Raw genomic sequence first — 15,579 nt, 5'->3', positions numbered from 1 at the left:
GCACCTTAAATCTTGAGAGTGAAAGAGTTTCATATTACTGTATTAATATGGTCAGAAATTTTCTTACCAACAGGTTCTGAAAGTTCCATGCTAACAGCTGAATTTGAACCTAGACAAGAAATTGAGATATAATATATATTTACAAAATAGTATCTAGCTTTACACACCACAGACAACTTAATGTTTTCTGAATTAGATGTTCAAAGAGTCACATCATAGAAAATTACCTTCACACAACAATGACTGTTCCTCTTGAGAAGGTTCCACAGGTGCTGTTTAATAGAAACAACTTCTATTAAAAATTGAGATCTATACATCCATTTTACTTATCTTTTAAAATACAGGAAAAATAGAAGTTCAATAACAAAACAAAAACCTCAATAATTCAGAACAATGGCAACTAATTTAGGCTTTCAAATTAGAAAACTCTGTTTAACTTACTAAGAAATCTACCCATCACAGCCAATTTTAAAACATTTTCAGAAACTGAAATGTATTCACAAAACCATGTTTATTCTCTGAATTTGCTTCATAAACTTTTCCTTTACAGATATTATAAAAGTAATCTGCAGCCCAGCACAGATCAAATAAGTAAGATTCTGCTCAACAAATACACATTACTTCTCTAGATTCTCCCTTGGTAGCTCTAGCCCAAGAAGGCAATGATCAGTCCTTTTTAAGATTCTATAATCATATGTATTATCAAGATCCTTGAATAAATTCTATTCAATATCAATAAAATTAAAAGGACATTCATATAGTCTCTGAAATGCATATAGGCTCTTACATCATATCAGAAAAAGTGATTACAATGATGCCAGTTTTGTCATATATTAGAATTCTAAGGTCAAGCAACAATCCAGTTTCCACAAGTGTCATACTGCAAATCTTATGACATCACTGGAAGAGATGTATGTGAAATATACTCTAATACCCCAATACATAAGTTTATTTTTTATATCTGATAAACCTAAATGATGACTCCAATATCTAAGTACTCTTGCTTTAAAGAATACACAAGATGCACAAAGACATCAAAAAATTTGAAGTCACATGAATCCTGCACACCAATAAAGAATAACCTGCAAAACTCACATTTAAAATCATTGCTCAGAGGACACGGGGAGGGGGAAGAGTAAGCTGGGACGAAGTGAGAGAGTGGCATGGACATATATACACTACCAAATGTAAAACAGATAGCTAGTGGGAAGCAGCCGCATAGCACAGGGAGATCAGCTTGTTGCTTTGTGACCACCTAGAAGGGTGGGATAGGGAGGATGGGAGGGAGGGAGACGCAAGAGGGAGGGGATATGGGGATATATGTATACGTACAGCTGATTGACTTTGTTATAAAGCAGAAACAAAAAAATTTTTTAAATTTAAAAATAAAATCAACACTAATATTATTGTATTATGGAATAGAATCTGGAATTCTACAGCTGCAATTTTATTAGATCTAAAATAACTGAAATACATTGTTGATTTGTGTGAAAAAAATAAAAATAAATCATTGCCCAGAAAGTATTAACACCCATAAGTCAACAAAATTTTGGGCCCAATCTTCAATAATATGAAGTGCTGAAGAAAGTAATTCCTGGGAGTTCCCTGGTGGTCTAGTAGTTAGGATTCCAGGCTTTCACTGCCATGGCCCTGGGTTCAATCCCTGGTCAGGGAACTCGGATTGTGCAAGCCGGCACGGCGTGGCCAAAAAAGAAAAAAAAAAAACACGTTAATTCCTATCCCTGAAAGGTAAAGGGCAACCAATTTTTTGAGGAAAGAAGTGACATACCAGCCAAGTGTTACTTAGGAGGATCATTCTATGGTAGTGCATAGATGAACCAGAGAGATAAAGACTACAAGGCAGAAAGACCAAAAACACTACTTACAAAAAGTATGCCATCAGGACAAATAAGCAGTACAATTAGAGGAGGTGTTAAGTGCAAAGATAATGGGAGCAATATCTGACAGGAGTAGGAAGAAAGGAAGTATGAAAAGTCTAAGATGACCCCAACTTACGTGGTTAAGCAGGGTATTTTAACAGAAACTGGGGGGAGAAAAATCCTTTGAACTCAGTTTGGAAGGTACAGGAACTGTACTTCAGATGTAATATACTTATTTTGTTTTCCTATTTAAAAAGTTTACAGGTAAGATAAGGAAAAACTACTCAATTTTCAGAGAAAGCCAGGCAGTGCTATAAATGAGTCAAGTTCACATACCACCCTAGGGATGGAGGAGGTGGCACAGGGTAGTAGCAAGAGGGGAGAACTGAGCTGACTCTTGGCTTTAAATCCTGGCTTGTCATTTATAAATTATGAGATACAATTATTTCACTGGAATCATGGAAATGACATGCCATCTGCCAGACAAGATTAAATGAGAGAATACATTTGTATAGTATCAATTAAATAACTTGTGGCACCTAGTAGATATTCAACAAATATGAGTCTCCACCTCCAAACATGACTGAGTATCAATTCAATTCTATCAGCTAGCATGTACTGAGTGTCTATCATGGGCTGGACAAGGATAAGAAGCACTCACCAATCCATACAGTACTGGAGATAGGGGTGAAGCTGGTGGCAAATTACCCTAACTCCAATTAATTTTTATTGAGCCCTATGTGCTAACTGCTATCTCATTTAATTCCCCTGAAGACCCTATGAAATAGATAACTACTATCTAACATATCAGACTCAACTGGGCTTTTCCGAGTTATGTAAGTGCCATCTTGCTGTTCCTCAGACAGCCCCTGTTGAAAATCACTCAGAAAAAGTAAACCGAATAAGTGATGATGTACAAATATTTTAAGTCAGGAAAAGACTGAGATAACTGGTATGGTGGGCTCTCCTGTCACTTATTAAGATGACCCAAACTGCAAGTGAACAATGAAGTAGTACATACACCTGATCACCTAGTTCTAGAACCAACTCTTAAATTTACAAGTATACAATACATGCATTAGGCTGTAAGGCACTTCTCATGACAGTGACATCAGTCATGAGATCACCCCCATGGATGCGTAATGCAAAATCTGTTCATGGTTTTTCAAAATATCTTAACTTTTATAGTATGTTTGTTTTAAGTTTATAAAGCTTACAGAGTCAAGTACCAAAAGAAATTAAATGCTTAATATACACCTCACGATATTATTAAAGGGGCCCCAAATAAGAAGTTGACCATAGTTTTCCCATGGTGGAAAAAAAGCTTTCCATGCATTCAGACCACGGATAACATTATAAACTTAATGGCAGTGCTAGAGACATTTGCAAAGTGATGGATGTTTTTGGAATAATGAACCAGAAAAATCACAGATATAATAAGATGTTCCTTAAATTTAAGCTTCTCAGTATAGTTGTACCCAGTCTCCAAACACACACACATGCAACCCCTTCTTGTTCATTCTACTCTGGTCTTACTCATAGTGCATATCACATCCAGATTTACTGGCTACTATTCATCCTAGACTTAGAATTCTACTAGGCCCAAAGTCATTTGTTTATGGAGAATTCTACTAGGCCCAAAGTCATTTGTTTATGGTTAGCAAACAGGTGACTATTAGTGCTTGATTTCTCAAGTCCTGCATGGTTCATATCTGTTAGTGAAAGAGAAGTAAACCTCCCAAGGAATGAAATTATGGTTTCATATTTTCCAATGGTATCTCCATGTTCAGAAACATAACCTTATCAAGTGTTCAAAGGAATAATTCTAATTAAGTAGGAAAGTTATCAGAGTGTATGAGTGAATAAAACTGCCACACCCTAAGTTAAAAAGAGAAACAAATAACTGATGTAAAATTATTACCACAATTTTTAAAACAAGACAAGATTTTACCAAAGAACAGTCGGGCAACAGTACTGACTGTGTTTTAACACAGATGATAATCTGGGTCTTAAAATTGCTAGTTAAATTTGATCATGGTGAAATAAGCCAGTCACAAAAGGTCACATGTTATACCATTCCACTTACAAGAAATATTCAGAATAGGTAAATCCAGAGAGGCAGAAAGCAGATTGGTGGTTGCCAGAAACTGGAAGGAAAGGGGAATGGGAAGTAACTGCTTAATGGATACAGGTTTCCTTTTGGGGTGATGAAAATGTTTTTAAACTAGACAGAGGTGGGGATTTCCCTGGTGGCGCAGTGGTTAAGAATCTGCCTGCCAATGCAGGGGACACGGGTTTGAGCCCTGGTCCAGGAAGATCCCACATGCCGAGGAGCAACTAAGCCCGTAAGCCACAACTACTGAGCCCTCGTGCCACAACTACTGAAGCCCGCGGGCTTAGAGCCCGTGCTCTGCAACAAGAGAAGCCACCGCAATGAGAAGCCCACACACTGCGACGAAGAGTAGCCCCTGCTCGCTGCAACTAGAGAAAGCCCACGCGAAGCAACGAAGACCCAACGCAGCCAAAAATAAATAAATTTATATATATATATAAAAAAACTAGACAGAGGTGATGGTTTTTACAACACTGAATGTACTGAATGCCACTGAATTGTTCACTTTAAAATTATTAATTTTATGTTATGGGTTTCAGCTTGATTTTTTAAAAGAATATAAAAACGTTTTTAAAGATTTGATCATGGATCAAAGGACTTCAATGTGGAGACTCCTATTTTGCCAGTTCACAGTACAGCACAGGTTAGTCAAGAACATATATGTGTCAGGTAATGAAAGCCATGTTTTAATTCCGGCTACATGTTTTAAACACAAACGTATGGCCAATTCTTTTTTTTTTTTGCCGTACGCGGGCCTCTCACTGTTGTGGCCTCTCCCGTTGCGGAGCACAGGCTCCGGACGCGCAGGCTCAGCAGCCATGGCTCACGGGCCCAGCTGCTCCGTGGCATGTGGGATCTTTCTGGACCGGGGCACGAACCCGTGTCCCCTGCATCGGCAGGCGGACTCTCAACCACTGCGCCACCAGGGAAGCGCCAAACGCATGGCCAATTCTTGAAAAGTGCTTAATCCATATATTTCATAAATAAGCAATTTAAATCTGCACTGCTTTAGATATAAAACCAATCTCTAATCCTCTTTACACACTAAATACAGATATTTAAAATAGCCATCCTAACTAAAATATCTTACGCCTGTTAGCTAAATGGTGTGTTCATTAAAGAAAAAAAATAAAAACAACTTCAGTGCTGTCACAGAAGTCACAAGTGTCCTATACTGCATGGAAGTGAGAAACAGTGTGACAATTCTGTCCGAGTTTCTACAATGGTGGAAATGTGCTATATCTGTGCTGTGATGATAGTCACTAGCCACATGTGGCTATTAAAGCACTTGCAAGGTAGCTACTGTGACCAAGGAACTGAATTTTAGATTTTACTTAATTTTAAAATTAAATAGCCACATGTACACAGTTCTAGCTCCTCTGAAGGAGTAGTCTCCTCAATTGCGGTAGGAACTTGCCTTATCTGGTTTTCCACTTCTTTCCCATTACTGGTCCACCCCACCACCCTGAAGGGCTAATGAGCTCTCTTCTGAACTCCTCTAGGATATGACCCTTCTTTCAATTATAGATCCATCTACACACATAGCTTAGTTCTTTTTCCCTAGGAGATTATGGACTGCCAGAATGACTGGTTTTCTGAAATATGGAGGCTTTTTTTCCTCTACTCTTGTAATCTCCACAGGTTGGCACAGTGTACTGTATAGAATAAATATACAGTTAATTTTTACTGAATTAATTCAAGCAGTTTCCGTTAGGGTTCAGTAGAGTAAAAACAATTTTATATGTGCCAATTTTCTAAGAAAGGAGTTAGAGAAACAATATCCAAGCGATGTTAAAGTACAGCTTGAATAAAAAACTAAAATTCTCTAGCACACAGGTGACCATACAGTCTTACCAAACTGCACACTGAGGCATTTTTCTCCCACAGACAACACTGTTAAACAGTAAAGGCAGACATCAGAAAGAAAAGCCCACAGAACATATACAGTCCGCAGTTTTGCCTTAACTACCTAACACGCTAAAAATAAAAACACATGTTACAGACAGTGGTGAACAGAGCTGTTTAAAGTATTCTACATGATTTCCTAAAATGTATGAAAAAGTAATTTCAAAATATTACTTTAAATTAGAGCATTGCCTACTTATGACAATGTCACCCAGCTACTACTGAGAAAGAACATGGAGACGGTGCCATAGTGCACAAACTCATAGGCCCAGTTTCTGAAAAAGTGTCTCAGCCAAAAATATCTTTTAATATCCAATCACTAGGAAACTAGTCGAGTTACTATATTACTAGGAATAAGCTTTGAAATCAGACCTAGATTCTAATCCTAACTCCTCCATCTATTCATGGATGTCACCTCACCAGAAGTTTATTTAGCTTCTCTGAACCTTAATTTTCTTATCTGTAAAAATGGGTCAACAGTACCTATACCTCAAGAGGTTGTTGTGAAGATAAGGGCATATTAACCACGTGGTAACTGCTCAATAAATTTATTATTATGAGGGCTTCCCTGGTGGCGCAGTGGTTGAGAGTCTGCCTGCCGATGCAGGGGACACGGGTTCGTGCCCTGGTCCAGGAAGATCCCACATGCCGCGGAGCGGATGGGCCCGTGAGCCATGGCCGCTGAGCCTGCGCGTCCGGAGCCTGTGCTCCGCAACGGAAGAGGCCACAACAGTGAGAGGCCCGCGTACCGCAAAAAAATATATATATATATTATTACGAGCATTTCAAAGCCCCATAATAATTACAAAAACTTTTAAGAATGAAATAAAGAAAAGCAAATTCCAGGGCCACTCTCTTAGAAAATCCATGCTGGTTGTAGTAATTAGCTCTAGGCATGCCCTTTTTCCCCATTATTAAACAGCATGGTGTGCCAGAAAGAGCACTAAATTAGCGCTGGCAAATTTGGATTCTAGCCTCAACTGTGTCCTTAAATCTGTGAGTGACCTTAGGCATTCACTCAGCATCTGTAGGCTTCAGTTTCATCTGAAAATGAGACTGTATTACTGCCAGGTCATTTCTAGCCCTAACATTCTAAGAACCTATTTTCTAAGAACCTATTTACTCAGTCACTAAAGCAATGCCACATATCAACCTGATTAGGCTTTTCTGTAGGGTAACTAAAATCCCTCTCTTTTTCAAACAAACCTAAAAGATAGTCTTATTTATGATTTATATCCTATCTACTGCAAAAACAATGAGATATTTAATTTCAGATACCACAAAAAAGTACAAAGAAAACAGAAAAACACCCATGTGCAACCAAACTCTCAAAGAAGATGGACACAGACTACTTAGCACTACAGTAACCCACTGGAGTTCTATAGAACTAGTCAACCGGGAAATTTCCCCAGTGACATTCTAAGGTACGCACTTTTTTTTTAAAATTGAGGTAGAGTTGATACACAATATTACATAAGTTTCAGGTGTACAACACAGTGATTCACAATCTTTCAAGGTTATACTCCATTTATAGTTATAAAATACTGGCTATATTCCCTGTGCTGTACAATATATCCTTGTAGTTTATTTATTTTATACATAGTGGTTTGCTAAGGTATGCTTTTTTTGTTTCAAGTGAAGTGACATACAATTACTTTGTCAGAATGTGGTCTGGAATTTGGTGCGACCACTCTCAAGCTAGGCTAGTGAAAGATGCTCAAAAAATCCTTGCTAAGTGTTTCTCTCACCTAGGAAGTAGAGTATAATGGGCACTGGTTTAACTTGGAGTACTGTAACGACTAGGTTTCCTTAGAACAAAGTCATTTATGGAAAAAAACAACTACACATCTGTAGTCCAGCCACACTTTGTTAAAATCTACTGAAAACAAGGATACAACTTTTAAGAAGCTTTGGTATGAATCAGCAACTGACAGCTAAAAAAGCAGTCTGAGGACCTCAGAACAATCAAGGACCTTCAACTAGTAGCCAAATTCTTGCTTCCCCAACATTTCTAAGAACTGTGAATAGAATGATGAAATTCTAAATTAACATACCCAATAGACAGCCAGAATCACAGTAACTCACTGCTGTTTGATATGAAATAAACAAGCCTCTACTTACAAGTAGTGTAAAGATGACTGATGCTGTACTCTAGCAAATTTCTAACAAACTTAAAGGATGAATTTTATATGTTAATTATAGCTCAAAAAACCCACCCCCACTCTTATGGTATTCACAAAGAGCACTTAGTAGAAAACAGATCTTTGGTTTTAAGATTTCACAACTGACTTTATACAAGGGTACCTGTGAACAGTTCTTCTCAGCTTTGAAAGCCCTCTACCTGGCCCTCTTACCAAGAAGTGCCTTCCATTAGAGTAAACTGGGTACTTGATCCCTTTTTAGACTCCTTGAGAACCAGTTCTCCATCTTGGTGGTACCACTTCAAGTGCCTAGCACAGCATCCTGCCTTCTGTAGGCAGGCAAATGTCTGTTCACTAATTGCTATACGTATATCTGAGCAAAACCAGAGATTCACATCTCAAAAAATTTCATTCTAATACTGCTAACTCACCCCAAAAGTTTATCAAATCTTTTCTTCCTTCCTTTCTCTCCAATCAGGAAGACAACGCTATTTTAACACTTTAAGACATTTCCTCCCCAGCAAAAAAAAAACAAGGCTAAAATCTGTTCTCTACAATATTTCCCTAACTTGCTGTGATACGTTTTAATTGTTATCTTTTCATGCAGTACAATTCCAGAAAAGGTGAAAAATAAACAAAGGACACACACACACACAGAAGCAAAAAGCACTGAATAAAACCTGCTCTAAAGAAGGTTTATTCACATGGGAATTCCCTGGCAGTCCAGTGGTTATGACTCTGCTCTTCCACTGCAGGGGGCACGGGTTCCATCCCTGGTCAGGGAACTAAGATCCAACATGCAGTGACATGGCCAAAAAAATAAATAAATAAAAAATAAAGAAAGTTTATTCCCAATCAAAATTTCTAACAGTTTAAACAGCTGCTCAACATGGCACAGCACTAGTGGACGCCCTCACTTGTTCCCTGTATCCTCACACCTGAGCCGTTCCAACATGTAAAATCATGAAACAAGAGCCCAAACCGAATGATCTCTAATAATCAGTAAGTCAAGGTAGGAAAAGAAATAATACTCCAGGAACAATACTTTCTCTAATCTCCTCAGCCCACTTATCCCATTCACTGTCCCATCTGAAAAATCCTTTCTATTAGAATTGTTATTGCAGGCATTTCAGTCACATAGGAGAAGAAAAACAAGTGTCAAGTGGAGAACCATATCTATCATCTATGTAAACTTAACTATCAGTCAGCTGGTGTTCTTTAACATAAAGTGTAAGAGTCCTTCAGGACAAAACAACCATTACTTTGACTCTGGATCTTCTCTACTCTGGTGGCCCTGAGGAGGTCACCTTTGGGAAAATTCAGTGATTAACAAGGATCCACCAACTGGGGACGGTAGCACAACTTTGTGAATATACTAAAAAACCACTGAACTTTTAAAAGGTGAATTTTATGGTATGTGAATCATAACAATCATTAAAAAAAAAAGTCCCTCCTCCACAAGGCATTCAGCAAAAACCAAACACTACAAAACAGAACATTTCTCTTTAAAATTCAATATAATTCGTTATATTTGGGAGATAAGCCCCCTCTAAGGGCTCACCGGGGACTGCTACTTTTATTCTATACCCATTTTACAACCGCAGAGTTTTGAGAGGCATTGAGGGTGGGATGACAGAAAGAACTCTACGAACTCTACACCATTACTTTAGAAGCTCTGGCAGTGTCTAAAAGTCCAGATTCTATGGCCTGAATGTTTTGTGTTCCTCCCAAAATTCGTATGTTGAAATACTAATGCCCAAAGTGATGGTATTAGGTGGGGCCTTAGGGAGGCCTTAGATCATGAGGGCAGAGCCCTCATGAATGGGATTAGTGCCTTTCTAAAAGAGGCCCCAGAGAGCTCCTTTGCCTCTTCAGCCCTGTGAGGACACAGAAAGAAGTCAGTCAGCATTCTGTTATCCAGAAGAGGAAAGAGGGCCCTCACCCATCCAGGCTGGCACCCTGATCTCAGACTTTCAGGCTTCAGAACTGTGAGCAATAGATTTCTGTTGCTGACAAGCTACCAAGTCTACAGTATTTTGTTATAGCAGCCCAAACAGACCAAGACACCAAGTAACCCTGATTAACACTGCTGAACCTGTTTCTCATTTCACACTAAAAAAAGACAGAGCAAGACTGAACTTGGTGCAAATTGGAACTGAAAATAAGTACATTCGATCACAGAAAATGTTTGTTCTAGCACACACAGCCCTTGTCTACATTTTCATTCATTTCAGGGACTCTAAACGACCATCACTTAGCCATTTTACTTGCATCTGTAGAGAACTGCACTTAAGTGAATTATACTTAATTACACTTACATGAGTTCTACTTAATCATTTCTCTGGAAACCTATATTAAAAATTTTCAAAGAGATCCAAGGTCAACACTGCATCCCAAGCTCTGACTCGAGATAGCCGGATACAAGCAGTAACCAGCAGCCTGCCAGTGAAAGTGAACGACTCTGTGCCAAGGCATCTTCCTCTACCTGCTGCTCAAAGCACCACTGAAATTATTTCAAAAAAAAAAGAAAGAAAAGAGAAAGGAAGACAGAAAAAGAGAAAACTAGCCTTCTTTCCAGAGAATGACAGATATTCATCCTAGACACACACATTTTAAAAGTCGTTCATTCATTCTAGCGCTCTACCTCTAGACTCCTTCAAGAGCTCCCCGGTATCTCGTTTAAAAACACACCCACCACCAATTTCAGCTATGGGTTAACGACAGAAGAAAACATGCTAGCCCTACAGTCCATTTCCTCAGTATAAAAAACTTGCAAACTTTATGGTTTCCCCTTTGTAAATTTCAACCTAAGTGCTATTTCCAATTTTTTCCCTGCTTCTTCCAAGCATAGTCCTCTGCTCTGATGCTGGTAATTTATGGACCTGAATGAGCTGGAACATGTAATCCAACGGTGCCACATTAACTCTGGACCTCAATTTAGAAAATCCATTCTTTTCCAAACAGACATCCTACAGAGGTTGCTGTTGTTGTTTTAAGCAGCTGATAGAGTCAGTAACACCAAGATACGTTTCTGATTAAAAAAAGAAAAAACTGACCACAACGTAGGGACCATAAGGTAGGGACAACCACTTTCCTATACATTCTTACATCTCCAATTTCTAGCAGTGTCACAGAGCAAAGGATTAAAACTGCAAATTGGCAAATACCAGGAAGAGAAAAGACAGTCCTTCTACGTAAGAGGCAATGCCTACTCACTCAAGAATGACCAACATTCCAGACCACTGCTCTAAGGAAGATGTCCCTTGATGACTGGCAACTCCAGAGTTAGGAGGGAGGGCCAAAAAATAAAATGACTGGATAAAAGCAAACTTCATGACAAGGTTTGGGGAAAGAGGCACTTTTAGGAGTTAGTAAGCGAACTAGTTTACGTGGCCCAAAGGACTTGGTCTAAGCAAAGCTAAGCTTCCTTATTCAAAGGGCGAACTTCAACGGCTTCACACAAGTAAAAGAAATACCAATCAATAAAACAAGCAAATCCGAACTGTGTGCTCAGACACACTTCCCAAAAACATTTCCCCAAACTCGCTTTTTGCCTCTTGAGAGAAAACTGTAGCCAAAGTCTCTGAAGAAACTAAACTCCTAGAGCACTTTTTACAATGTCTGCTTATCCAAGAAATGCTAGAATATAGAACTTTAAAGAGAAATCAAGTTCACTCATTTGACATTCCTGCAAAATCAGTACCTGAAAGCATGCCATCACTTAAGCAGCCCCTAAATACACAGTGTTTTGAAGACTGAACTTAACTTGAAACCAGAGAAAGCCTGTCTACTCGCTATGGTCAAAACGGCACGTGACACCTAAGAAGTTATAACAAATGCTTAGGTGTCTGAACAGGCAAATTCCTGACACAGGAGCACAGAGAGTGAGTTACACCAAGTAACCTAAATAAGGCAAACGATTTTAACGCAATAAAAATTCTAAACGTGTCACTAACTAAGGAGAAGAGTCCAAATCCCACTTAAAAAAAGGGCACACAAATCAGCGTAGTCTCCTACACACTTTAATGTTAAGTGAGGAGCTCTAACTTTGGGACACTGTGAACTTCACAAGCTTACAAAATGCTAAGGGTGAAAAAGATCTATAGATAGCCAACAGTTTCTGCCCCATCGCAAGACTGCAATGCATCCTGGGATTCCTTCAGGACGGTTCAGTGCCGTAGATACGTTAAATGTAATTACAGTTTCAGTAATAGAAATTGCAGCGAGAGACGCTCTCTCGCCTAGGCCCAAGGTGAAGGGAAAACTCGACCAGCCGTCCTCCCCAACTCCTCATCTCTCTCAACGCCCATCCGGTCGCCTCCTCCTGGTTCCATCTGTCCTCGCTTCTAGGCCTCGTGGCACTGACCCGCGGCCGTCCCCCTCTCCGTCCCATACTGTTCCCACTTCCAGCGGGGAACTGCGGCCCCGGGGGGGGAGGGGCGGACACCAGGCCCCTCCGGTGTGCCCGGCACCCTGCTCCCGCCCCGCCCGGCCCTCCGCCGCGGTCAGCCCACTCAGTTCGCCTCCCCGGCCCGGGGCCGCCCCACCCAGGACAGCGGGCGCCGCTGTCAGCGCCCCACGTGCCGCCCGGCCCCACGGCCACGCGTCCCCGGCCCGGCGAGGCGCGCCCTCAACCCCATCCCGGGCCCCATCCCAGGTGAGCTCCGGCCCCCAGGCCGGCTGCTCCCGCCCTCGCAGCCCGGCTACCTCCCGCGTCCCGGGGCTGCCCCGCGTCCCGGCCCTTTACCCGAAGGGCCTCCCGCGCCGCTGCCGGCTCCGTGGTTGTTGGCGGCGGCGCCAGCTGGGGGTGCCGGCGACTGGGCCGGGCCCCGCAGGAAGGACGGCACGAACTCGGCGGCGTGGACGTTGGGCACGAAGGGCTTGGCGTTGACGTTGAGTTGCCGGCTGAAGGCCGCGCTGAGGTGCTCACGCTGGGCCTCGGCCGCCGCCGCCAAGGGACCGCCGGCGCCGCCGAACGGGCCCGGCCCGGGGGCTTCCATGTCTGCCTGGTCCCAGCAGTCCGGTGCTGAGTCGCTGCTGCTGCTGCTCCCGCCGCCGCCACCGCCACCACCGCCGCCACCACTGCCAGGATCCATGATCGGGGGGGCCGTGTGTGTGGTAAAGAGAGGGCGGGAAATGGAGGCGGGGGCTATGGGCCGGGGAGGAGCAGGCCGCGCTGACCCAGGGAAGCGGCGAGGCAGAAAGCCCGGGGGCTAGCGGCACAATCCCCGGCGTCGTCGCAGCAGCAGCTCCAGTCCCGACTCCGCACTCGCGACGACGACGGCAGCAGCGGCTCAGCCCTCCTCGTGTGTGCGAGCGGATCTCCTCCCACCCAGCCCCAACCACCTCCGACCGCCTCAGCGCCAACCCCACGCCCGGAGCAGGTTGATCCCTCGCCGCTACCCGTACCTTCGCCTCGGTAGTTCTCGGCCCCGGTCAACCCCGTTTCCGCCTATGAAGCGCGGTAGAAGGCGGAACTACGAGTTCCGGCAGCGCCCGCGCGACCCCGCTGCGGTTTTCCCGGGGGCCGACGGGAGTCGGAGTTCGGGGCCGGGAGCAACCGGAAGCGGCGCCGGCTCCCGGCATGCAGCGCGAGGAGGCGGAGGTCTGGTCGACGCTCGGCGGCCCCACCTGTCACCGGGTGGGGGCAGGGGTGGGAGCGATCCCTGGTGCGATTCGGCGCGGGGCGGCTGACCGTGAGTCTCTCAGCTCGCGGGGGTGGCCCGCTCCGTCCTGTTCTACACAGGACGCGGGAAAACGAACAGCAGTTCTAAGGTGGAGAAAAAAGCTTTCAACTCTTGAAAATTCCTTCTTTCTCTTTTCACCAGCCCTCTGCGTTCCCTGCCTTACAGTCTCCGTACAGTGTTCTCTTTCTTTCCACCTTCCTCCTCCCCGCCCCCAGCCAGAATTTGCCCTACATTTCAAAGGCAACGCAGGGCGTCCTTCATTTCTGTATTCATTTGGTGGAAGAGACAATAAAACCGTGACCCATTACCACTAAAACTGCAAAGTGGCTCATAAAGCGCTCCGGCCCAGGTTCTACCCCGGCAGAGGGGATTATTAACTGGAAACTTACAATGACTCACTGTCTGTATGACTAGTCATTTAAAGCCTTCACTCAAACTTTTCCGTCCCTTTCTCCTCCCGGGCAAGGGCTTTGCAAACTAAACAGAAGTTTGCCATATTCCATGATGTAGCCAGCTGGACCCAACTGACAGGGTTATTTTTGTGCGTCCAGCGTCGTTATACACCTTCAGGTGAAGTGGTTTTCTTTTGAATGGTCGGATTTGCTCAGGTTTTCCCGAAGTACTTGATTGACTGCATCTCACGCTGCCAGGTTGCGCTTCCGTAAACATGGGAAAAGAAAAAAAGCAAAAGATAAATACGTAGACCCAACTGCTCGAAGTAGGAAAGTGCCTGTTAAGTTTTCTTTTAATTCACCCTTGTGGAGCCCAAGTCAGAGAAAAACATATTGTTGATATTTTTCTGCAAGAAGAGTGCAACTAACCTGTTAGCTAGAAATAACAGAGTACAGGGGGGAACACAGAAGGAATGTTTCTTAACAACCTTATGTTAAGGTCCAAAATCTAGATCTAGATATTAATTTTAATTTTAAATATCTATTTTAAAGGTAAAAGAGGACTCAGCCTAATGAGACAAATCAAAAACAAAGCTGTCAGTTACCTTTGAAAACCAGGCCTAAGTGGTTTGAAATTGTGTTTAATATTAAATTAGCAAATTTGATGGATGCTTTGTTTCTTTAACACATAACACTTGGGAAATTGAGCCCTATAAATGTAAAGAAACCAGTGACCTCAGTTATCACAAGGCTGGCTTTAAGTTTCTCAACAGGCCTGTGGTTCATGCTCCCTGAAATCTTCTGGACATTGATATTTTTCTCCTCCCCACAACAGAGGATTTATTCCTCTGATTAATACAAAAATCTGCTTACAGCCTATTAATATAGTTCTCTGAAGACCCCACTGGATCTTTCTTATGTGACCTGCTTTAAAGTTGGTATTAAGTGATTGCCCTCAGGTTTACAGAGAATTTACCAATGATTGATATAAAAATCAGACCTTCTTTCATATATAGGAGACCCGCCTTGCTATTGACTCAGAGTCACAAGAAGAAGAAAACACAATGTGTCCGAAATAAAGTGCTTAAAGTGACTTCTGACTCAAGATTTGCTCTCCCCAACCTACTCCTAAGAAAGTGTCAACACAAGCAACTGACTCAGATGGTGAATCACACTGTCCTTCTTCAACCCTTGTCATCAGATACCATACTTCAAGAGGAATCACCCGGAGGGCACTGGGTGATCACTCTGATAGGTTAGTTCTTCACATCTAATTAAATTAGCAGAATTTCTTTTGGTGCTTTTTGTAGGGACAAAGAAACTGCTAAGACTGCAGCTTAGAAAAGTTGATGTCATTAACTGTCCCTGAATAGGATAATTATTCAGGAAAGAATCCACTCTGTTTGTTTTCAAAAGCCTTGACCTGCCAGAGGCACTGTTCCAAGCAGGAAAGGGAGAAGC

At 42.4% G+C, this 15,579-nt stretch overlaps 1 protein-coding gene across 1 annotated transcript in view; it reads right to left on the bottom strand.

Moving 5' to 3' along the window:
- GSPT1 (G1 to S phase transition 1) overlaps window positions 1–13,400 on the bottom strand; it is a 30,480-nt gene extending 17,080 nt beyond the window's left edge. Inside the window, exons 1-3 of the mRNA XM_082600680.1 lie at window positions 12,787–13,400; window positions 228–272; window positions 68–109 (exon numbers count right to left, since the gene is read on the bottom strand). Of these exons, the coding sequence (XP_082456806.1) occupies window positions 68–109; window positions 228–272; window positions 12,787–13,135 (436 nt within the window). The 5' untranslated portion in view covers window positions 13,136–13,400. The remainder of the gene's footprint in view (window positions 1–67; window positions 110–227; window positions 273–12,786) is intronic.
- Window positions 13,401–15,579: the final 2,179 nt, after the last annotated feature.

Source organism: Mesoplodon mirus, assembly GCF_964341445.2.
Source record: "Mesoplodon mirus genome assembly, chromosome: 15".
Taxonomy (NCBI): domain Eukaryota; kingdom Metazoa; phylum Chordata; class Mammalia; order Artiodactyla; family Ziphiidae; genus Mesoplodon; species Mesoplodon mirus.
Note: the sequence above shows the minus strand (reverse complement) of the source record. Positions and strands in the feature narration are given on the sequence as shown.